This window comes from Lactuca sativa, chromosome 9 (genome assembly GCF_002870075.4).
Source record: "Lactuca sativa cultivar Salinas chromosome 9, Lsat_Salinas_v11, whole genome shotgun sequence".
Taxonomy (NCBI): Eukaryota; Viridiplantae; Streptophyta; class Magnoliopsida; order Asterales; family Asteraceae; genus Lactuca; species Lactuca sativa.
The window spans coordinates 57,738,325-57,763,498 of NC_056631.2; the positions used below are offsets into that span (position 1 = coordinate 57,738,325).

At 33.6% G+C, this 25,174-nt stretch overlaps 1 protein-coding gene and 1 long non-coding RNA gene across 2 annotated transcripts; one reads left to right on the forward strand and one right to left on the reverse strand.

Annotated features, from left to right (window-relative positions):
• Positions 1-1,872: 1,872 nt before the first annotated feature.
• LOC122196225 (uncharacterized) lies at positions 1,873-3,058 on the reverse strand. Its single transcript, XR_006187583.1, has 2 exons — positions 2,620-3,058; positions 1,873-2,509 (listed from the first exon to the last, which is right to left on the reverse strand). It is a non-coding gene; the product is annotated as an uncharacterized LOC122196225 (long non-coding RNA).
• Positions 3,059-4,979: 1,921 nt separating this feature from the next.
• Positions 4,980-19,934, forward strand: LOC111909661 (nudix hydrolase 3). The gene is made up of 21 exons (XM_052767694.1): positions 4,980-5,071; positions 5,538-5,696; positions 14,713-14,790; positions 14,974-15,058; positions 15,185-15,318; positions 15,559-15,640; positions 15,714-15,800; positions 15,959-16,065; positions 16,210-16,381; positions 17,340-17,569; positions 17,644-17,725; positions 17,816-17,881; positions 17,971-18,048; positions 18,145-18,240; positions 18,383-18,489; positions 18,627-18,795; positions 18,894-18,977; positions 19,063-19,157; positions 19,266-19,356; positions 19,435-19,581; positions 19,709-19,934. The coding sequence occupies exons 1-21, from the start codon at positions 4,980-4,982 to the stop codon at positions 19,793-19,795; spliced, it is 2,328 nt and encodes a 775-aa protein (XP_052623654.1). The 3' UTR covers positions 19,796-19,934.
• Positions 19,935-25,174: the final 5,240 nt, after the last annotated feature.

The following is a 25,174-nucleotide window of genomic DNA, read 5'->3' on the forward strand; positions in this document are numbered from 1 at the left end:
CAATAGTGTATGCAATATTAACTCGTCATCTATTTTTTTGTTGAATGTGTGTGTTTGATTTGAAAGAGTTTTTTGGTTTTGTTTTAAAAAATATGTGTAAAATGGATGTATATATAAAGATAAATTAAATTTAAAAAAAATAATTTTTTTTATTAAATGCTCAAACAGTCGAATAGTTGACTGGACAATCAATTCTTCCGTCTTCTTCCGTAATCATTGTCACGTCATGGAGAGAGCCTCCACGTAAGGTTCTCACACGTGGAGCTCTGCACTCCGAATAGCCTAACTATCTTTAAAAATAATTGTTTGCAAATCTATGACTAACATTACGTTTTTTAAAAGTTTCAATATTGTTTTACTTTGTCAATAGTATATTTATACTGTTACAATCTAGTATGTATGATTTAAACGTTATCAGTTCCAATTTAATAATAAAATTTCGAAAATAGAGCAATCATATGAGTAATCGAAATCATATGAGTAATCGAATGAGAAGGATAAATGAATAGGTCTTTTTCCTTTTGAAGGAATATGAGAATAGCTTACTCGCTAAGTTGCCATATAAATTTCTAGATATTAAGGCAAATCATTATTTACATGTTTTGATTTCCAAACATATTTATGGTTTACATGGTTGTTGGATAGTTGGAAAGGTTCTAGAGCTTTTAATCATTAAGTAGTAATTTCTCAGTTGTGTGTTGTGGCAGTGTCAGTCAGTTTTATAAGTTGAATTTTGACGATTGTATTGATAAATGTTAAATATTATTGTATTTGTTGGTAAATAAATACACATGATCGGTACTACTAATCAACTCCAATTTATATTATTATATAAAAACTTATTATATATGACTAAAGTCATACATTAAAAATATACAAAAAAATAAAGATAAAAACATATAAAATTTTTATATCAAAACATAAATAAACTCGAATTTATAGCGAAACGTACATAAAAATAAGTAAATAACTAAGTAAGATTATTTTTTAAGTTAACTAACAAAAGTCTAAATTATAATTTAAAAAAAAACATATTACATGTGACCCGACTCATACGTATGAAATATACATAAAAATAAGCACAGAAACATAAACAAAATTTACGTCGAAAGTAGATAAACTCAAATTCATATGAACACGTGCATATATTTATATTTGCCGGTTCAAAAAAAATTTATGGACACATACATATAACAAAGTAAGTAAGTTATTTTTTTAATTAACGGACAACATTTCTATATATAGGTCGAAATGTAGATTACTTGAATTTATACCGACACATAAATAAAAATAAGAATGTAAAATATTATTGTATTTGTTGGTAGATAAATATACAAGGTTGGTACCACTAATAAAACGTATTATTGTATTGATAAAACGTATTATATGTGATCGAAATTATAGGTAAAAAGCAAACATAGAAGTTTCCTTTCCAAATAAATAAATAAATAAATAAAATAAAGAAGTAATATTTTTTAAGGTAACAAACCAAAGTTCAAATTATCAAAATTTTATTTTATGTATGAATCAACTCATACGTAGGAAGTCTACATAAAAATAAACACAAAAACATTAAAAAAGAAAAAGACACTGACGTCTAAACGTAGACAAACTCGAATTATACTGACACATACATAAAAAAAAGCAAGTAAGTTTTTATTCTAGTTCACGAACGAAAATTGGAAATTTAAACCGAAATATTGGCCACTTGATTTTTTATCAACACATGCATTAAAATAAACACGTCAAAAAGTTGTTTTTTTGTTAAGTTAACGAATGAAAATTATTAAGAAAAATCATATTATATATACTACGAAAATAAACGCAAAAATTTAGAAAATAAAAGGGTAAATGACATTTAATAAATTTCAAAATAGAGGTGCTGAAAATGATATTTTTAAAAAGTATATGGTAGAAAATATCATTTTACAAAGTAAATTACATGATTCGTCCCTTGTCCAAGTGTCAATTTGCACGTTGAGTCCCTATTTTCAAAAATTAACTCGGACCGTCCCTGTAATGTATTTTTTTAACTCAGACCGTCTCCGACAGACATAAAATGTCTATTTTACCTTTTTTATTTAATTTTTTTATTTTACTTATCATTTGTTTTCTAATTTATATTAGAAAAATAAAAAAAAAATGGTTAAACAACTACACCCCATCCAAACCCAGCCACTCCTTTGAAGGTTCGAGAACCAGACTTATACTCTCCGGCTAGCCATCGATCACCGACCACCATCTCCCATTAACTACCAACTTTGAAATGACCTCTAGTTATACCATCTCCGGCCACCTACCAAGTACCACCATAAAACCTAGAAATCCCAATAAAACTCATACACCTCACACTCTGGTTCTCCCTTCTCGTGCATCCCCTTCTTCGACAAACACTTTTTTCCGACACCACCAGCTACTAAACATCAAAGAAGATGAAGGGTTCCGACCAGTTTTAGCTTCCACAACCCTTTGCCTCCAGCAACCACCACTATTTGCCTCCAACAACCACCTATAAAGAGCCCCAAACCAAACCAAAATAAAAAAAAGAAACTTGAAGTTGGTTCTAGAAAATAAAATCGAAATTGGTTCCAGAAACTAAAATCAAAATCAAAATCCTACGTATGGTGGTTGTCTTCTTCTCCGGAAATCACTTCCATAAAAAACAAAGGAGCTTTCAAAGAAATCAGCGAGAACAGGAGACTCAGTGCAAAAAAGCTCCACCCAAACCCATCTTATTCCACTCTTCCTTCGTCTTCTCCGACCACTCTATGAGTTGTAGGTATGGTGGTGGCATCGTTTTAGCTCCATCGTTAGAGGCGTTTAGATCTGATACATGGAGGTGAAGATTTGAAGAGATGATGACGGCCTCAGATCTGATACAAGGTTGTGGATGCAAGTGATAAAAGAAAGGAGGAGGAGAAAGATAAAGGGAAAGGTCAGTTTCGTGATGGTTGTTTCCGGCAGGAGAAGCGATATGCAGGTGGAGTGAAGCAATGGCGGTGGTGGCTCCAACGACCCATTTCTCTCTGGATTTTTTATTTTTCTTTTAAATAGTTAATAACAAATAAATCATAAAATATATCAAAAAAAAAATAAAAAGGGTAAAATAGACATTTTATGTCCATCAGGGACGGTCCGAGTTAAAAAAATACATTACAGGGACGGTCCGAGTTAATTTTTGAAAATAGGGACTCAACGTGCAATTTAACACTTGGACGAGGGACGAATCGTGTAATTTACTCTATTTTAAAAAATATAAGTGTGAAAACTATCACTTTAGAAAATATAAGGGTAGAATATTATAATTTTATAAAGTATATAAAAAATATAGGTGTAAAAACTATCACTTTAGAAATTATAAAAATACAAAGGTAAAATATTGTCATATTATAAATTATAAAGGAATTTAAAAAGTATAGACGTAAAACCTTTACTTTAGAAAGGCAATTGCTATAACTACCCTCAAATGTGTGTACCCCCTCAATGTGAGAGAAATAATGTTTTTGTGTACCCCTCGTTGTGAATGGAGAGGTATTTATAACACAACCCATATGTACCCGAAATGTATGTACACCCTTTATGTGAGGGAAATAATGTTTTGTATATATCTTTCTCATTGTAAGTGCTGTGAGTGAAAGAGTACTTATAGCACAATTTTTAGGAGAATTGTGCTAATGTTGAAGAGGTCCTTTTTAGTGTAAGTTGCAAAAAGAAAAGATATTTTATTCTTATAAAGATAAATTTAATACATTAAAATGTTAAAATCAAAAGTCAAACTGTATTGTGTTTTTATAGGAAAAAAATTGTATTATAAGAAAACAAAAGTATAAATGGAAAATTCATTACATATTAGGGAGGAAGGAGTCCATCCCTTTCAACCCACTGCCACATCAGCGCCACATCAGATTTTTTCTTTCTTTTCTCTTCTAACCCTCCTAACCCACATCACATGAAAATCATATATTTCTCAACCTACTAAATTTTGAATTTTAAAATATATACACACTAATTAAAATCATTCAAAAATAATTAACAAAAATATATAAAAGAAACTAATAAAAACCATACAAACACAAATTCATAAGAGTTTTTTTTGGCTTGAGGTACCATTAAATAATACAAACAATTATACATGTTCTTGTATTGTTTTAATAATAATAATAATAATAATAATAATAAAGAAAGGGACGATAAAACAAAAAGTGGCAGCTTTAATCGTTCACAATTCACTTCATTATGTTTGAAATGAAAATAAAATAGCATTGTGATATATTTTGGATGCATTATTCACAAAAGGATGGATGGGTTAGATTGTTTATTGCATCTTGGCGGTTTGGTGAACCCACTCATCCTTTTGTGAATAATGCATCCAAAATATATCACAATGCTATTTTATTTTCATTTCAAACATAGTGAAGTGAATTGTGAACGATTAAAGCTGCCACTTTTTGTTTTATCGTCCCTTTTATTATTATTATTATTATTATTATTATTATTATTATTATTATTATTATTAAAACAATACAAGAACATGTATAATTGTTTGTATTACTTAATGGTACCTCAAGCAAAAAAACTCGTATGAATTTGTGTTTGTATGGTTTTTATTAGTTTGTGAATTACTTATATATATATTTTTGTTAAATATTTTTGAATGATTTTAATTAGTGTGTATATATTTTAAAATTCAAAATTTAGTGGGTTGAAAAAGATATGATTTCCATGTGATGTGGGTTGGGAGGGTTAGAAGAGAAAAGAAAGAGAAAATCTGATGTGGCGCTGATGTGGGTTGAGTGGGTTGGAAAGGATGGACTCCTTCCTCCCTTAGAGAGGTTAAAATACAATTTTGATGATTGATATGATTAGCTAGGGGTATAGTTGGAAATTGAGGGTGCGCGCATGTCTATAAGTTCAGGTTAATCTTATAGTAAATTAAGCACACAATAAAAAAAGGCAAAGCAAAGTAAAACACTAAAACAATGGGAGATCATCACGATGAGCTACATGAAGAAGGTGGACGCTTTTACATCTGCACTAAAGCCCGTCCAGAAAATGGTATTTCAAAACCCAGGTCAGATTTGTTGCTAAATTAATAATCTTTTGATCAATTTTTCGTTTTCGAAAGTAACCCGATGTCAAAATAGTGTGACGTGATCACAATTTTCTATCGTGACCAGTTAAACATTTGGTTCGTGTTTCGTTACTCATTAATAAGAAACTGAGAAAAGGGAATGATTCTCAATTTCAATAGTTGTGTGATCACTGGGGATCGGATTACAGACTATATCAACGTTAGACAAGTTTTTCATGCATGACATACAAGTACGATGAATTTGTAAAATACTCCATATCAAGTTTGAATTTTATAACTCATGATAGGTTTGACCTTTATTTTATTCAACACTGTCTGTCACAGTTATATTTCTTATTTTTACGTAACTATTTTTTGGTAGGTTTTCAATTCTTAAACACTTTATTATAAACTGTTTGATATGAAATTTCATGGGATATTTATTCAATGATCAAACATTGTACAGAAGCGTCGTCCAAAAAGATGAGGATTATCACCGAGGTGTTCATGTATGGATTTTTGCTGAAAGTACACAAGAATTACTTCTACAAAAACGTGCTAGATTATGGGATATCTCTAGTGCAAGTCATGTATCTGCTGGAAGCACACCCCTTATCACTGCCAGGTAGATTATCAGATGCTACCGAAACTCTTTTTTAAAGTGTGCTATTATAGGTACCCTATTATATGTGACACCCCATTTTTAAGTCGTGACTATTACGTATAAATGTATAATCATTATATAGTTTACATAAACGATGAAATTCTTAAACTGTAAAACATGTAATACATAGACATGCAAAACTAATTGATACATCAATATTGATTTCTTCTATCTTCACAGTTTTTCCTCACCCTTAGAGCTAGGTACTTTATATTTCCTGTCCCGAGATACAAGTCCATACATGTACTATTAGCCGAAGCTTTGTGATATCATGATTTTCTTTAAACATTTTATAATAAACTTGTAAAACATGTAATACATAGACAAAAAACATTCATGGACACGACATGAAACTAATTCAAAGTATACATCATGCGGTACCATAGTTATAGTGAATAATTACTCTTAACCGACATAACATGAATTCGATGTCCTGAATATAACATGACTCGTCGTCCCAAGCATGTATCTTGCATAATCAGATTTCAGTATCCACGCACGTGAAACAATGAAATAATTTCAGAAACTAGCATGCATAAAATTCGGATCCTTGTATGAAACAACTTGCAAAGCATCATAATAGTTCATGAAAATAACTGTAAATTTGATAGTTATTCAAAGTTCATGAATCTCACATGTTTCTCGAGGATATGGAACCGATCTATCTATGTCAAAAGTTATCCTACATTCTTAATAACTCCTAGTAAATATAGTATCTTAAATCCAGAAATAACCACTTTTTATAATATCATAACTTCAACACCATAATTAAATATGTTTTGTTGCGGAAATTAAGTAAACGATAAATAAGAGCATTGGGTGTGGGCAACAAGGTGTAACACCAAGTTGTGTCACCTCACATGCCATATAAGCAAATGGTGTTATAATACCAAGTGGGAAAATGAACAACAAGATGCAACACCAACCTTTTGAAAATAAATTTTTTTTTTTGTATTTTTTTTTACTATTTCGGTTTTTTTTTTTACCTTTTTTTTGTTTTTGTTTTTGCGTTTTTTTAATAACTAATATATTTTTTATAAAACATATAATTTTAAAACAAAAAAAAGACATAATATTTAAAATCTAAAATTCCGATTACAATTAAAAAAACATAATTTTAAACCTAAATTAATAACTAAAATACCATTGAAATTACTACAAAAACCACACACCAATCCTAATTAACCAAAATATTTTTTCCTAATTTGTTCCTTCATCGCTTGTAGCACCGCTAGATCAGCAGGCGCTAAACCCTCCTCGCTTGTCCGAAGAATTGACAACTGATGTGTCATTAGTTCACTCTCTTTTTGCTCCTGCTTCTCTCGTGTCTGCCTTTCCAGGAATTCCAAATGACGACGTTTCAAGTCATTTTTTTCTTTTATTAATAAATTGTGCTCGTCGAATTTCGCTCTCATTTCCGCTGCATCTTTTGCTCTCGTCTCCACCTCCTCCGCATGTCTTGCAGCGCGCCTCGCTTTGTCGCGTCCGGGTGGTCGTCGTGGTGGGGATATCTCTTGGATATCATCCGGGATCTCATCGTCATCGGCGTTTAGGTCGATGTTAGTCCGTGCGTCCGACACGTCAATTAAGGTAGATTTGCGAGACCTTTTGGATTGAACCTCCGACGATGAAGGCGTTTTATTCCACTTTTGATCCACTCGCAACAATTCCCAGGATTTTTCAAAGTCGAAAACATGACTCATTTCGACCCGATATTGTTCCTTAGCAGATTTGAACAAATCGAAGTCGTTAGTTCCGCTTTGTTGTTGCGCCGCAAGCCGGTTGTAAATACCGTTGAATTTGTTGCACCGCTTACTTATCATACCCCATTTGCTGCTCAACATGTCATTGTTGCGATACGGATTTTTCTTTAAAAAAGCATGAAACTTGACGAGCACTGCCCCCAATAAGCTCCTTTTTTCATTCCATTTCCGCGAAGTTCATTTTTGAAGTAGCACAGCAAGCCGCCGTCAAAGCGTATTCCTCCTCAGGTGTCCATCATTGTGGAATGTCTGCATTTTCTTTTTCTACCGCTATTGATTTCCCTTTTGATTTTCCTTTCCCTTTCCCTTTCTTACTACTTCCCGCTTCCACTTGAACTGATGGTTGTGTTGTAGGCGATGGTTGGTTTGTTGTTTGTTGCATCGAACCAAAAGTAGAGAAAAGATTTTGTTGTAAACTTGGGTTTTGACCAAATTGATTTTGTTGAACGTAAGGTGAGTTGGGAAATTGCAGTGGCGGTGAAGCGGTATTGAAAGCGGCACTTTGGTATGGGATTTGTGGTGAACCTTGAGACGACAAAAGGTTGAAATAATTTTTATACCCTACAAATCCGAGAGGCTAGTTTGTGTTTGGGTTTGATGATGGAGGGGGGTGTTTGGGTTTTGCTCCATTTTTTGAAATTTTAATGAAAAATGTGTATAAGATATAGAGAGAATGAGAGAAAGATATATAAAAATTTGAAATAAAGTATATGTATATATATACCAATAAAAAAGTAATTTTTTTTTGAATTTGACCGTTATCAAACGGTCTAAATGGGCAACAGATAAATTTTTGCACGTTACATTTCGTTTCCATGGCAACGAGAAGCGGACGACGAGATGCAACGAGTTGGGGGTGGGGGGGGGGGCGGTGTTCCCCCCGTTACGACGGCGTCGAGGACCGCCACGTCATCCTCGTCGCTTCTTGTCGAGGCCCATACCGTTCGCTCTAAGAGACACACACTCCAAATTCTTTCAGTACATTAAATGGTGCATTTTTTCCTGAACGTAAACTCTACCTAATGTAATCTGTCTAAAAACCTTGTTTTCATCGACTATTTCTGTCGGTAATACACTAATTACAAAACAGGTCCTTGCAGTTCTAATTTAAGACAAAACTTCATAAATGGTTTCTTTGTTTCCGTAGATTCTGGTTTTTGTCTTTAACTTTTTTTTTTTTGGTATTATGTGTTTGGTCCCTATAAAATGACTTTTACATGTTTTTCATTTTATTTTATATTTTTCTTAACTAATTTTAATATATAAAAGAAAAAAGAAATAAAATTTCATCCCAACCCCCACATATATACCTAAACCAGAGTCACTTATCACTCTATCCCTTCTTCTATTTATTTCCCGTCCACCATCGTCACCTCCAACGACATATATCAATTTAAATTATAATTAAGATAATTTATTCACTAATTTTAAATGAAATATCTTAATTTTTTAAATTACGAGCTTTAAAATATATTGTTATTCTTTATATGAATTAACGAAGATATATAATCTAAAATAAAGAAGGTTTAAATATATTGTCCTTCTAAATTGAAAAACTAAGTTATTCCAATAAGGATAAATTTGATACAACGTAAGAAGAAAAGTATCTTCTAAAATTACGTATTTTGTTTTGATTTTAGTGCCAAATGTAAATTTTTTTGTTACATTTTATGTTAGAAAAAGATAATTCTAAAAAGGGTGAAAACAAAGAGGAAAGCTTTATTCATTTTATTTCATGAAAGGATGATGACATCAAACTGAACAGGAACAATATTTATAGTCGATGTGAAGTATTTCAGAGGTCTCTTACAACCTAACATCTTCTTAACTGATGCAAAGCTTTAAATGAAAGAGTTAAAATAGGTGAAAAACTAAATGTGGGGACACAAAAGGTCTCATGCGTCAACACTCCTCCTTGAGACTTTTGCTGTAACACCAAGTTTGGATCGAAGGAACTCAAACTTCCCTTTTGGCAAGGCTTTGGTTAGAATATCTGCAAGTTGAAAATCTGAGGGGCAATGGACCAGCTTCACAAGTTTTTCCTGTTGATCATCTCGAAGTGCATAGAACTTGACCTTCTTGTGTTTTGTCTTGCTGAAACAAACTGGATTTTTTGAAATGGAAATGGCTGATTTATTGTCAACAAACACATCAGTAGCATAATCTTGCTTGAATCCCATGTCTGCAAAGATCTTCCTCAACCATACGGCTTGATTAGCAGTAGCTGAAGCTGCAATATACTCAGCCTCTGCCGTAGACTGAGCTACAACTTCTTGTTTCTTGGAAATCCACGAAAACACTCCCGAGCCAAATGAGAAGGCATAACCTGAAGTGCTTTTCATGTCATTTGGGGAACCACCCCAATCAGTATCAGAATAAGCAATTAACTTTGGATCAGAACATGGTTGATAAAGAATTCCATGATCACTAGTACCCCGCAAATATCTTAGAGTCCTTTTTGGAGCACCCATATGAATTTCACTTGGCTCATTCATAAACCTTGACAACATGCTTGCAGAAAACATTAAATCTGGTCATGTTGCTTTCAAGTATAACAAGCTTCCAACTAAGCTCCTGTACTGTCTAGGATCAATCTTTTTGCTTCCATCATTTCTAGAATACTTTTCATTTAACACAAGAGGTGTTGCTACTGCTTTGGAACACTGAATTTTGAAATTCTTGAGGATATCTTCTGCATACTTGGTTTGGGAAATAAAAATCCCATCTTCTGATTGTTGAACCTCCATGCCAAGAAAGTAATTCATTAAACCTAAGTCAGTCATCTCGAACTTCTTCTTCATCTCCTCCTTGAATGTAAGGATCATCTTTGAATTATTTCCTGTAACAAGAAGATCATCGACATAGAGGGATATAATAAGCAAATCATTTTTTCCTTGCTTCTTTATGTACAAAGTGTGCTCATTTTTGCTTCTCTCAAATCCTTGCTCAATGAGATAAGAGTCTATTTTACTGTACCAAGCGCGCGGGGCCTGTTTTAGGCCATAGAGAGCCTTTTTCAGTTTGCACACCTTCTCTTCTTTCCCTTCAACAGTGAATCCATATGGTTGTTCGACGTAAATATCTTCCTCAAGTTTGCCATTTAGAAATGCAGATTTAACATCAAGTTGAAATATTTTCCACCTTTCTTGAGCTGCTAATGCGATTAGTGTCCTTATGGTGTCATGTCTGGCCACAGGAGCAAAAGTGTCTCCATAGTCTATACCCGCTTGTTGTGAGTATCCTTTAAAAACCAATCTAGCCTCATGTTTGTTGATAGTTCCATCAGGGTTTAATTTAGTTTTGTAGACCCATTTCACGCCAATCACCTTTCGATCTCTTGGCCTATCAACCAACTCCCATGTTTCATTTTTCTCTATCATTTTCATTTCTTTTTCCATAGCATCTTTCCATTCTTTGTGTTTTGAGGCTTCAGAATAATCGTGTGGCACATCAGTAGCAAAGAAACACCTCTCACACTGTTCAACATCTAAGTGAATAATTGGACAGTCTTCATATACATCAGAAAATGATCTTTTACCTCTAGGACCGGTGGAATTTTTTGAGTTTGAACATGATGTTGGTGAGTCTGCATGTGTAGGAGATGACAGAGGTGTATGAGAATCAGAATGCACATCATTGTTGTTAGCCTCATATGATTCTTGAGATTTTTGTTCACGAGGAGGATCATAGACTACATTCATTTTTTTTCAAGCTTTCCCTCTTCCCAATTGCATCTTCATTCACTTCCACGTCTCTACTCACGATGACCTTCTCGGTGTTTAGGTTATAAATCCTGTAACCTTTTGACCTTGAGTCATAACCAATAAAGATTCCCTTTTCTGACTTTTCATCAAGCTTGCTTCTTTTTTGGGATGGAATGTGAACATAGCAAACTGAACCAAATACTTTTAAATGTTTTGCTGTTGGCTTTTTCCCATTCCAAGCTTCAATTGGAGTTTTCTCATGAACTGCCTTAGTAGGTAGTCTGTTTAGCAGATATACAGCTGTATAAACAGCATCCGCCCAAAATTTCTTTGGCATTTCTTTTATGCGAGTATGCATCTAGCCATTTCCATGACGGTTCTGTTCTTTCTTTCGGAAACTCCATTTTGCCGAGGCATGTACGCGACTGTAAGTTGCCGGTCGATGCCTTCATCTTCACAAAATTTATCAAATTCCACCGCAGTATACTTCTTTCCTCAATCAGATCTTAACATTTTCAACTTGCAACCACTTTGAGTTTCAGCAAGAATTCTAAACTTCTTGAAAATGATAAAAACTTCTGATTTTTCCTTCATGAAATACACCCAAGTCATCCGACTGAAATCATCAATGAACAAGATGAAATATTTGTTCCCATTAAGAGATGTTGTTCTTTGGGGACCACATACATCTGTATGCACAAGTTCTAACTTTCCCTTTGCTCTCCAAGCTCGTCCTTTCTGACACGGTAGTTTATGTTGCTTCCCGAGTTGGCAAGGCTCACAAACATCTTTTGAAACATGAATCGAGGGAAAGTCCCTAACCATACCCTTCTTATGTAGGTAATTTAATGCACGTACATTGAAGTGCCCATACCTTCTATGCCACAACCAGGTACTTTCCATATTAGCTCTATTTAATTTCTCTGAAGGATATTTCCATATCAAGGGGAAGCTTTTATTCTCCACCACAACTTCAACAATCTTTTTCTTTGCAGGATCTGTTATAGTGCAATGTTCATCCTTAAAGAGAACTGAGTATCCGTTATTAATCATTTGAGCCACGCTAAGAAAATTCTCAGCAAGATCTGAAACAAGAAGAATATCATTGATATATTTCGTACCTTCATTTGTTTCCACAACAATAGTACCCTTGCCTAAGGACTTATAAGCAACTCCGTTCCCCATACGCACCGGTACTTTGACAAAGTAATCCAACATGCAAAAGATGCTTGAATTATTAGTCATATGATTAGTGCAACCGTTGTCGATAAACCAAATTTCTTTGTTACTCGAGGCTGATGCTTGGCGTGCACAAAACAAATAATCTTCATCAATGTTGGTACTTGAGAATTGCGCCTCTGCCTTGGACTCCTTTTGCTTTTGTCTACAATCACTTTCGACATGACCATATTTCATGCAATGTCGACATTGATGTTTCCCTTTGAAATAGCAATCTTTTTCTGCATGATTTGTCTTCTTACAAGTTCCACAAGGAGGAAATTTTCCTTTTGATTGTGGAGCTTGTTTTTTATGATTTTCCCTAGAATCTCCATAACTTTTCTTCTTCCAAGAGTTGTTTTTAGGACCTAATTGCTTTTGTTTATCATTGGACCGGAAGACTTCTTCGGATGAACATTCTATTGCTTTTTTGAGTTTTTGATCATGTAGTTGCAAAGAACTCATCAGCTCTATAATGCTAAGTTGGGATAAATCCTTTTATTCTTCAATTATAGTGGCGATTGTATTGTACCTATTGGTCAATGTCGCAAGAATTTTTTGCACAATTCTTGCATCAGAGATGTCTTCTCCGTAAGCTTTCATTTGGTTTACAACTTCAAGTAATCTAGAAGTGTAAACCTTTGTATCTTCATTCTCCTTCATTTTCATACTTTCAAAATCTTTTCTTAGATAGTTTAGGCGAGCGGTTCTTACTCTCTCATCCCCTTGAAACTCCTCCTCAAGTGATTGCCATGCTGATTTTGCAGATAATGCTCGCATAATTCTAGGAAATATGGTGTGTGTGACAGCGTTAAGTATATAGGACAAAGCTTTGGCGTCTTTAAGCTCATCTTCCTTCAACTTCTGTAATTGAGCTTCTGTATACTGGACTGCTTCATCTTTTTGTTGAAAGCAATTTTCCACTATCTCCCACAGTGCGTTCGCTTTTAAGAAGAGCTTCATTTTAATGCACCAGTATTCATAATTTTCTCCATCAAAGACGGGAGGTGCTGGTGTAGAGAATGTTATTGCAATGTACCAGCCATTCTTGCAAACTGGATGGATTTTCTGGCCCTTAAGATCCTTGTTGCTCTGATACCACTTGTTAGAAAAAGATAATTCTAAAAAGGGTGAAAACAAAGAGGAAAGCTTTATTCTTTTTATTTCATGAAAGGATGATGACATCAAACTGAACAGGAACAATATTTATAGTCGATGTGAAGTATTTCAGAGGTCTCTTACAACCTAACATATTCTTAACTGATGCAAAGCTTTAAATGAAAGAGTTAAAACAAGTGAAAAACTAAATGTGGGGACACAAAAGGTCTCATGCGTCAACATTTTAGATCCAAAACTATACATTAACATAATATATTTTCAATTAACTATAAACCATATAAAAAGTCATGTGTAGCTCAAAACTAAAAACTTATATAATATAGAAACATAAATTTTATTTCTTTAATATCTCAATAAATTATAAATACAAAAAAAATAGAAATTAAATATTTAGACCAAAATAAGATAATAAACAATAATGAAAAAAATATTTTAATCATCAAAAATTCCGTACTAATGAATTTTTACTAAAAATATTAGTCTTGTGACAATTTCGCTAAGTCTTATAAACGCAAATGATCAAATGTGCAAATTACATTTTTATAAGGGTTACATGAATTTGTCCTATTAATTCTGTATTTTTAAAAATTTGATATGTTAGAAGTCTGAATCAAAGTAGCTCCTTTATATATATTCTTTTTGAAGTTTAGTTTCGGCCCCCTAAGATGTGTGTTCTGCCCTTTAGTGCTTAAATAACTTAACATTATAAACAAGTAAATAAATAACATAAACGTGATAACTAAATATCATGAACCTAAAATCAAATAAGAATAAATAAAGCAAGAAAACTAAACGATATATTTAATATAACTCATGTGGGTAAGTCATATTAATAGGATAACCAAAACCCAAATAACAACGAATGATGATTATTGGTTGAAAAATAAAATAATATAAAATACAAAATAATAATAATAATAATAATAATATTCACAGAAAAAATCTAATAATAATAATTATAATAAAGAAAAAAACAACAAAAATAAGAATAAACAAAAAACAATAAAAAGACAAATCGGGAGTATAATAAGTAGTGGTGAGGTATATGACTTGAACCTTTGACCATTGAACCGACTTGAATGGGAATCTTTATGCATATGTTATATGCGTCAAATGTTTATTTTACACTAAATTTTTTTGGTTATATGACTTGAAAATGTTGTATGATTGCAGGAGACGGCTTCTAAAAGAGCTTGGTCTAAACCTCCCAAATGATGCTTTTGAATTACTATTTGTTTTCCAGCAAGAATGGTACACCTTCTATGTAATTAGCATGTTGGTTTTATGTATATATTTAGGTCACGAAACGTGAAAATAGGAACCTTTTTGTGATACATGGAATCTTAGATCATCACAAATTTTCATAGTGAAGACTTTTTAAGATCACTACAATTGTTTTTGAAGTGCTATTATTGAGTTTGGATTTGGTTGTAGTGTTACAAATGGTGAGAATGAATTTAATGATGTTTATCTTGTGACAACACTAGCCCCAATTCCGTTGGAAGCTTTTAGTCTTCAGGTAATGTTTTGTCTAATTATACCAAAGTAGCAAATGGGACATGCATTCCCTCTAAACTTATAAAATTAACCTTTCGTGCTCATTTTTCAACAATTAGTTATGCATATAATTTCTTTTTCCTTGTAGGAATATGAAGTTTCATTTGTTAAATATATCTCAGTTCAAGAGTACAAGCACCTACTTCTTAACGGAGACCCTCAATATGTACCCTACGATTTTCATGGACAATATGGTCAACTTTTTGACATAATTACCAAAAGGTATATATATTTATGCATTCATAGAACCGTTCTCATATAGTTATACGCATACATAAATAGTTTTCGAATCATAATTCACATCATGTATCATAATATTGAGTTTAACCATGAATTTGGAATTCGACACAAAGGAAATAAATTTTGAACTGAAGCATATTTATATTATGTTACAACCAAGTTAGATGAAATATAATTTGAAACGAAACCATTAAATTAATATTGACCTGGAAACCTTTATAGGTACCAAGACAATGTCGAAGAAAAGAGTTTAATTCTGCAAAATAAGCTCAACCGTTATGCTTCTGTCTCACTTGATGCAGAGGTTTTTTTTTTGCTTTTTTTTCAGTACTGATTATAATTTAAATTAGGAATTTAATTAAATTTTTGTATGGCAGTTGACCGGTCTCACTGAGGAGGACAAGGAAGTTTTGCTTTTAATTATTCAAGCTGCGAGATTAATGGATGATATATTCTATAACCAGGTCTAATTTATGAACTTGTATATATATATATATATATATATATATATATATATATATATATATATATATATATATATAGTTGTTTATAAATATGCTAGTTTGGATAATAACAAATTAGTAGATTTCATTTTCCTTTTATTTTGTTTTCTTCAAATCAGGTTTGGTATAGCAATGAATCTTTAAGGGAATGGTTAAACCAGCACAGTCAATTATCAGAGTTTGACATGATAAAATGGAAGTATTATTTGATTAATAAGTCCCCATGGTAAGATTATGCTCATATAAGTACTCTAGTGTCTCTCCTATTAGATCTTTTCATATACTTTGGAAAAATTATGTCATTTAATCGGAAAAGAAAAATTAACCACTATTTCTTATATATCAAAGTTAAGTTGATTTTTTTTTATAGGTCTTCTCTTGATGAAGATGAAGCTTTTCTGACAACTGCAGACTCTGCTGTGAAATTGCTTCCGGAAGCAACAAGGAAGGTGGCTGGTTGGAAAGGTCTAGAATACAAAGCTGCATTTCCCATTGTGAAACCACCTGGTGCCAGCTTTTACCCTCCAGACATGGATAAAATGGTAATTTCCTTCCAATTATATATAGCATTGTACTTTCAAAGTATTTCTTATTAGGGGCATTTGATTTTGAATAATCTATCCAAGTGAAAATTGATTTCTACTTGGGTTAATTTTTCAAAGTATAATGCTATAATAGGAACAAATGAAAGTAGAATGATATAATAAACAAATAAAATGAAAGTACGTTAAGGTATTTTGTGTGTTATAGCATCCTACTTTAATTTCTTTCTATTTTTTTTCTTATTAAGGCATTTCAAATTATTTCTTATTAGGACATCATACAGTGAAAACATACCAAATTATAACAGTGAAAATTGCTTTGTTTTTGGATGACATTGCTATAACTAGATGGAATTTTCAAAGTAAAATACTTTAATAGGAAGGAGTGAGAGTAGAATGTTATAATAAACTAATTAATGGATTACATTGCTTCTTCTTGCATTTTGTTTATCGTAGTATCCTACTTACATTTATTTTCGTTTTAACATTGTAATTTCATTTTATTTCTTATTAGGGAATGATACTTTGTAAATCTATCCAATTAAAGCAATAGACATTACTTTGAATGTAATTAAAATTACTACAACTGGGTAGAATTTTCAATGTACAATGTTATAACAGGAAGAAAAGAAAGCATGATGAAATAATAAACAAGTAAATGAAAGTAAATTGATATATCTTGCGTTTTGTGTATTTTAGCATCCTGGCTTCGTTTATTTCTATTTTAGCATTGTACTTTCAATTATATCTTATTAGGGGATTATAGTTTTAAATTATTTCTTATTTAGACATTCTAATTTGAATAATTACCCATTAATAGATGACACTGTTATAAATTGTTAGATTTTCCAGAGTACAAATGTTGTAATAGAAAAAAATGAAAGTAAGATGATGTAATAAAAAAAATTGAAAGTGCATTTCTATTTGTTGCATTTAACACTTTCTTAATCTTGGAAAGGAATTCGAATTATGGGTGAAAGGGCTCTCGGATGATGAAAAGAATGATGCAATAGGCTTTTTCAGTGTTATTAGAAGGCATAGTGACTCTTATTCCAGTAATATAACAGTTAGCAGTAATCCCACCACAAGTGATCTCTATATCATCCCATTCTCTCAAGAATATTTTTCCTTTCTTGCAAAAGCAGCTGAATTATTGCATAAAGCAGGGGATTTAACCACTTCACCTAGGTATACTACACATTTTATTAAATCTTATTATATCCATTAATTCATACGTATAAAGTTAATCCACATGCTTGTAGTTTGAAGAGATTGTTACATAGTAAGGTTGATGCTTTCCTCTCTAATAACTATTATGACTCTGATATAGCTTGGATGGAATTGGTCAGTGCACAATTTAGTTAATCCATTATATGATTTGTCTTATTTTTTTTATATCAAATTTGCTTTTAATTATTTTTTCATCTTCTTAAGGATTCTAAGCTGGATGTTACTATTGGTCCATATGAGACTTATGAAGACGTACTATTCGGATACAAGGTGTTGTTTTTTATTATTTTATGTATCGTTCACTATGATTCATGGTAAAATAAAAAATCATCACCAAGATTTTTGTGATTTTTCTTTAGGCAGCATTTGAGGCATTTATTGGAATTCAGGATGATAAAGCAACCGCTCAACTTCAATTTTTTGGGGATCATTTGAAGGTACAATGTTGGATTTACTAATGATTAATATTACTTTTATTTTTTAGTTTATTGTCATGATACTTTTATTTAATTAATCAATTAAAGTACATGTAGGACTTGGAGCAAAATCTACCAATGGACGAGATGTACAAATCAGAAGATGTGACATTTGCACCTATTCGCATCATCCAACTTGTTTATAATTCAGGGGTAAGTTAATGTGACAAATGACGTGAATGCCCTCATTATAACCGGATAGCCCTAGAAAGCTTGTATAGTTCCACTTGTACATCTATGTGTTTTGTGAAAGTATTTTGTTAAAATATGAATTTCAGTTATCATGTTAATGCAGGACGTGAAGGGACCACAAATTCTAGCCTTTAATCTTCCGAATGATGAGCGTATTGTAAAAGATCGTGGTACATCAATGGTCATGTTGAAGAATGTTTCTGAGGCAAAGTAAAGTGAACAATCCATGATTATATACTTAAATATATTTGAATTCATAAACATATGTATTTATGATTGATTATACAGGTGTTGAAAGATAAATTGTGAAAATATTGATCTGATACCTAAACTTTTTTTCTAAGTAGGTTCAAGCTAATTCTTCAACCTATAGCGGACTTGTGTATTGCAAAGGAACAACAGGAGCTAGTTGACTTTGACTCTTTTTTTACTCACACAATTTGTCATGAATGTTGTCATGGTATTGGACCACATACAATAACACTTCCTAGTGGTCAAAAGTCTACTGTGCGATTGGTTAGTTTTTCTGATGTAATCAAGAACGGAATGCAATCGTTGATTCCTTTGTTTTTTCAATTTGGCATAAGTGAATTTTTGTTTCCTTGATGAAACAGGAGCTACAAGAACTTCACACAGCTCTTGAAGAAGCTAAAGCTGACATTGTTGGCTTGTGGGCACTTAATTTCCTTATTTCAAAGGTCGGTTAATAAAGAGGTATAGCTATCATTGTCATATCAACTTCAATAGTTTTCATGTTTGAATTTTTTCTATGGGGTTGACCAGAATTTACTTCCAAAGACCCTTGTAAAGTCCATCTATGTTTCTTTCCTTGCTAGCTGCTTTCGAACAGTACGTTTCGGCTTAAAGGAATCTCATGGGTAACTCAACTAATCACTAAATTTATCAACTTTTCATCCATATATATATATATATATATATATATATATATATATATAGAGTGATGGATTATTATACATGTATATCAGTAAAGGACAAGCACTACAGTTTAATTGGCTACTAGAGAAAGGAGCATATGTTTTGCATCCCGATGACACATTCTCCGTTGACTTTGATAAGGTGTGATTCCTTAAACTTTGTGTTTTTAATCAAAATATAATTTTACAGTTTAATAAATTGTTTCATGTGTTGCAATAGATTGAAGGTGCGGTTGAGGGCTTAAGTAGGGAAATACTTACGATACAGGCTAAAGGGGACAAAGATTCTGCACAGAAGCTTCTGGAAAAATATGGTCAAATGACACAGCCTCTCAACAATGCTTTAGGAAAATTGACAAATGTTGAGGTAAAATTTGACTTATATATATATATATATATATATATATATATATATATATATATATATATATATATATATATATATATATAACTTTAATTCTTTTTTTATGTATACCCATTTCTTGAATTTACAGGTTCCTATTGATATAGCACCAAATTTTCCAGTTGTTACCAAATTACAGCACATACAACAATCGAACAATTGTTGTTGTGTTTCTTGATCTTGGACGTGATAATGGCTTTGTTCCTGGAAATACATTCATAATGGCTCTCATTGTTTTAATGTTTTAATAAGGGTTAAAATTGTGTAGTATTGTTATGTATTGTAAACTATATAATAAAATGGCTTTGTTCCTAGAAGGGCATTCACAGTAGCTCTCATTGTTTTAATAATGGTACAAATTGTGATATTTTTGTGTATTGTAAACTATATAATAAAATGGTGTTGTTATTAGAAGTGCATTCACACTGGCTCTCCTGGACAATTTGTGTAATATTTTTAGTGTTGTGTGTTTTAAGCTATATCATAAAATAGATTTGTTTCTGGAAGTACATTCACAATGGCTCCCATTGTTTTGATAAGGGTAAAAATTGTGTACTATTGTTGTGTATTGTAAACTATATCGTAAAATGGCTCTAGAAGTACATTCACAATGGGTATCATTGTTTGATAAGGATACAAGTTATTTAGTAGTGTTGTGTATTGTAAACTATATCATAAAATGGCTTTGTTCCTGGATGCACATTCACAATGGCTCTCATTGTTTTGACAAGGGTATAAATTGTGTAGTACTGTTATGTATTTTTAAACTATATCATATGTAACACCCCTACTTTATACCACTGGAATTAACAATATTTTACATCATGTGCAGTGATGTCTTTGTCCAACGGAAATACAGTTCAACTTTTTGCAATTTACAAACCAATCATAATTCCAACTCAGGTGTTACAAAATTCAAAAGCCATAATGACGCATTATAATACTACCGAAATGAACATAACAAACATTTTTTAATTGCTTTACTCCTTGCTAATCTGGGAGTCATCTAAATTCTTCAAATTTATCATATCTAAGGATAAAGGCAATCAACTCTAATATCAATATATAGAACACATGTCATAGAAAAGAATATGTAAGACAAAATAAATTGTCTCGTGAGTACATAAGTTTTAGACTCAAAACGAATATTTAACAAAAAATATTTTATATCTTTATTTGGTTTTCTTTCAAAATATTTGATAACCAAAGTAACCGTTTACCTAAAAAAAACCAACTACATATCCAAGAGTTCCTTTTGACACAACCAAAACAATTGTATATAAAATTCTTATTTACAAGGTATAACATTAGTCGAATACTTTATTTCCAAAAGTATGTCATAACCGAATACTTATTCCAAGAGTGTGAGAGCATTTTCTAGGGTTTGGTGCTCATCCTCAAGGAAGAAGGTGGAATTTGTGGAGACTTGGAGGCTTGCTTTGTTGTGGTGTTTGGGGAACTTCTTCTTCAACAAGCATCTAAGGTAATACTCCAATTCCATAAGTATTGCTCTAGTTAAGTTCATTTTTATTGTTCATTTAAACCATACACAAGAAGGAAGCCATGAATGATGCAAAAACCCTTGGTTTTAGTGTATTGGTTGTCCTAAGTCATGTCCTAATCGTCCTAGTCACTTAGAAATGGTATTGAGGGGTTAAGATCACCCCAATAGAGGTTTTGATCAGACCCAAACTAAGAAGAAGAGGCTATCAATCGATGATCAAAATTTGTAACTGCTAATTCTCGCGATGAGCACCCACTTGCCACGTCGTGACGACGAGACTTTAAACGTCTATGGTCGCGTCTGATTCTTGACCATGATGTGAGCATCCATTTTCCACATCGTAACGACGGGGAATTAACAGGTCAAATCTTAATGGTTATTCTGATCACGACATGGACATCCTTGTGCCATGATGTGATGACAAAATTTGATCGACCAAGAATCGCGATGAACAACACTAAGCTCACGACATAACACCCTTTTGGTCACGACATGAGACCTACATGGACATAATTATTTTTATTTTATGATCTGTTCTTGATCAGTTTTTTGGATATTCTATTAGGTATATTATAGTACCTGTATGAAGGTGGTTTTCCTCTATTCATTGCTCTATATAACTTGGACTAGAGGTGAGTCATTTCTTGTGGTGGTTTAAGCACCTGTTTGGAAAGATAGCATGCACCTATGCTTGTGTTCATGTCTAATTGATATTGTGTGATGTTATAAACTAAATGTCAAGAGTTAATTATAAGTTGGACATGTAAATTTATTGATGATGCAATCGTATTTAGGAATCCTTTATATGCTAGAATTCTTAAATTAATCATTTGGTGAAAATGGAGAGAGTTAGGACCATGTTAGAAGTGAGGATTATTTGTGTGGTTAAATTGTGATGATATGAATGTTATATTTATGTTTTGTTACTCACAAATGAAAGTAGGATATACATGCTAGAAGTTGTTTTGTTGAAAGGTGTATCACTATTCATGCTACTAATTGATGTTATGTAGTGTTTATGTGAATATACCTTTGATGTATGATTTAGATGTAGTATGCCATGAATTAACTATGATAATAATTTACTAGCATGATTACATAATAATATTAGTGAGGTGTGTGTGCCCATGTGAGTGAATTAATTAATTATACCAATTAATTAATAAAGGGGAATACACATAGTGAGGATAAAAGGGTAGTAACCTAACCTAGGTGCATACCCTCACAAGATATCACGATGGAAGGATAATGTTGGAGGAGAAAGAGCTTCAGCCAAGTTGAAATCAAATGATTTTCTAGTTGACCATTTCAAGGCATGGTTCTCGTGTACTTAGTGTACGAGAACTGGAGTGATGTTAGCTACTCGGAGACGTCAGATCAATAATCATGTTTGGGTGTAGGTGTAACACCTGTTTATTTATTAGTTTAATAAATAAGTTAATGAACGAATGGTAGCCTAAAATAAATAATTATATATGCAGAGTGTTGGGTTCGAGGAGTTAGTTGCCACATTTTTAGAAGTCGAGGGTTAAAAGCGTGAGTTTGGGTCTCATTTTATAAATATTTATGAAGACAGGGGCTCCGTGGTAACTAATTGAATTTAATTTAAAAGGAAATGAGGTGGAAGGGTTGATTATGTCATAATTAAGATATTGGGGGCTGTTTAATAATTTATGGGACATAAATTGTAAGGGATCTCCATGGATTGGGTTGAAAGTGTAAATATTGGATCACATTTTTAAAGAAAATGGAAAGGAGGGACTGAACTTGCCATTATGGAAACAAGTTTAGGGGATCGGGGTATATAAACCCGTCACCCCTAATTTTAACCCTAACCCTAGCGGGAGAATAAGTCGTCACCCCTCCTTCTCACGTTCTCCACAGCTCCACCAGCCCTCCTGCCGCCGGAGAAGTCACGAATGGCTTAGATCATCGTGGGTTGCCGGAAACTTAGATGCGAGGTTGCCATTGCTGTGCTCGGTGGGTTTCGCACCACAACTTCCCTTCTTGTTCCTTTCCAAGCGTCGCCGCCACTGATACCAGTTAAACCTCGTTCGCATGCCATCTCACTGAAGCGCTGCCATTGTACTCCTCGGATGCCGTCGCTACCCGTCCCCGTCGAAGAAAAGACTTCGCCGGACGCTTGGCATTTGTTGCTGTTGTGATCCAACGATCACCGCCGGTTATTAGGGTGCCATTTCCTCCGTTTGTTACGCCACCTGGTGGTTAGTGGCTTTTGGACCTTGTGTGCTGTGATAGCTTGTTGGCTGGTAACCGCGAAGAACCACCATGGTCGCCAGCCATAGTGGCTGCTGCCTTGTCACTTCGTTTGCTGCTACATGCCACCGTGAGGAGGGTGGTTGTGTGCGCATTCTGGGTGTGTGTTCGGGTGTGCTAGATGTGTTTGGTGTTCGTGGGGTTGTATGTATGTAGTGGTCGGATGTTGTAAGGGAGATGCTAGGCCAGAAAGTGAGGAAGACCGCCACTGCCACCACCGTAAAGTGGTGGCTGCCACCGTGTACCACCATGGGTGGGTGTATTTTCGTGTGTATGTGTTTGTAATTAGATTAGGGTGTGCGTGTGTCTATCAGATGGGCATTGTAACTGTAACAAATTGGATTAATGAAAGAAAAACCGAGAACCACCACCTTAGGGTGGTGACTGTCGCCTCCTGCCACCACCGGCTGCCGTGTCGGGTGGCGGTGTGCTCGTCTAGTGAGTTGACTCGATTGGGGATGCTTGAAACCCTAATGGGCCTTGTGAGCCTAATGGGCCCAATGAAGCCAAATGGGCTTAGTGAAAACCTTAATGAGTCTAATGGACTCTAATTGACCCAATAAAACCCTATTGGACTTAATGACATTCTAGTGGGCTTGATAGGCCCAATAAAGTCCTAAATAACCTAAAAGTCCAATAAATTAATCAATGGGCTAGTATTTAGGTTGGAAAACCCTAATGCAATCAAAACCCTAATTTTGGGAAATTAATCGGGACACACGGAAATTATTTAATAACTTGAGATATTAAATAATAATCATTGGCAAAGATTAATGTAATCAATATTGGACTTAATGGATTAAGTCCTTAGTGGATGAAACCCTTAATGGGTTAAGTAGGAAACTTAACCCTCACCGTCATTTTATGAGAAACCCTAATTTCACTTGGGTTTATTTTTGGGTCCTTCTATTGGGCCTTGATGATTGGGTTGTTAATTGGGCCATACAAGATCATGCAATTGGACTAAAATAATTTAATGGGCCTAGGGTAAGGCCCATGTAAGGGGTTGGGCCCAATTTGGAAAATTAGGTCATAGATGGGCCATAGTTTGGTCCTTTATGATTATGTGATATTGGGCCATTAGAATGTTGAATGTTGGACTGGACTAAATGGTTGGGCCTTATGGTAAGACCTTGTAAGGGTTTGGGCCCAATTTAGAAAATAGGGCCATATGTTGGGCTTTGATTCCTAGTTGGCTTTGGGCCTATGGATTGGGCCTTGTTGGGCTTAAATAAGCCAAGCATGGGGTACTGTAGTAATTATCCAAGTATGTATTATGGTTATGAGTTGGGACCCAATTATTAATTGGGTGTTATTTTGGTGTTGACAGTTCGGGAATCTGTCAACCAATAGTTGGGGTTCAGCCTGCGGGACTTCATCAGTGTGGGATTGTGTCTACAGGACTTCAGCAGTGTGAGGTGAGTTTCCTTCCAGTAACGGTGGGTCTACGGCCACAATGCCGGCCCAACAATAGGAGTTGTATGTTAGATGATTGTCTTTGTGATATCATCTAGGTTTGCTAATACCTGATATGTTATATGCTGGCATGATATGTTATATGTGATAATAGTAGAGTTCGGTTGTTAGGACCGAAGGGTAGGTCAGGCACCCCAGATATGTCTGACAGTACGTGATGATATGTTTGTATGCTGGCATGATATGTTATATGTGATAGTGGTAGTAGGAGGGGAATAGTCCCCAAGTTCGGTTGCTAGGACCGAAGGGTAGTTCGGACACCCCTGATATGTCTGATAGTATGTTTATGTTATGATATAT

Bases quoted from the DNA above. Each gene is read 5' to 3' on its own strand.
- LOC111909661 (XM_052767694.1), top strand. From the start codon at position 4,980: ATGGGAGATCATCACGATGAGCTACATGAAGAAGGTGGACGCTTTTAC. The intron at 18,796-18,893 runs GTTAGTTTTTCT...TTGATGAAACAG, and splicing joins AAAAGTCTACTGTGCGATTG to GAGCTACAAGAACTTCACAC. The intron at 19,158-19,265 runs GTAACTCAACTA...CATGTATATCAG, and splicing joins GGCTTAAAGGAATCTCATGG to TAAAGGACAAGCACTACAGT.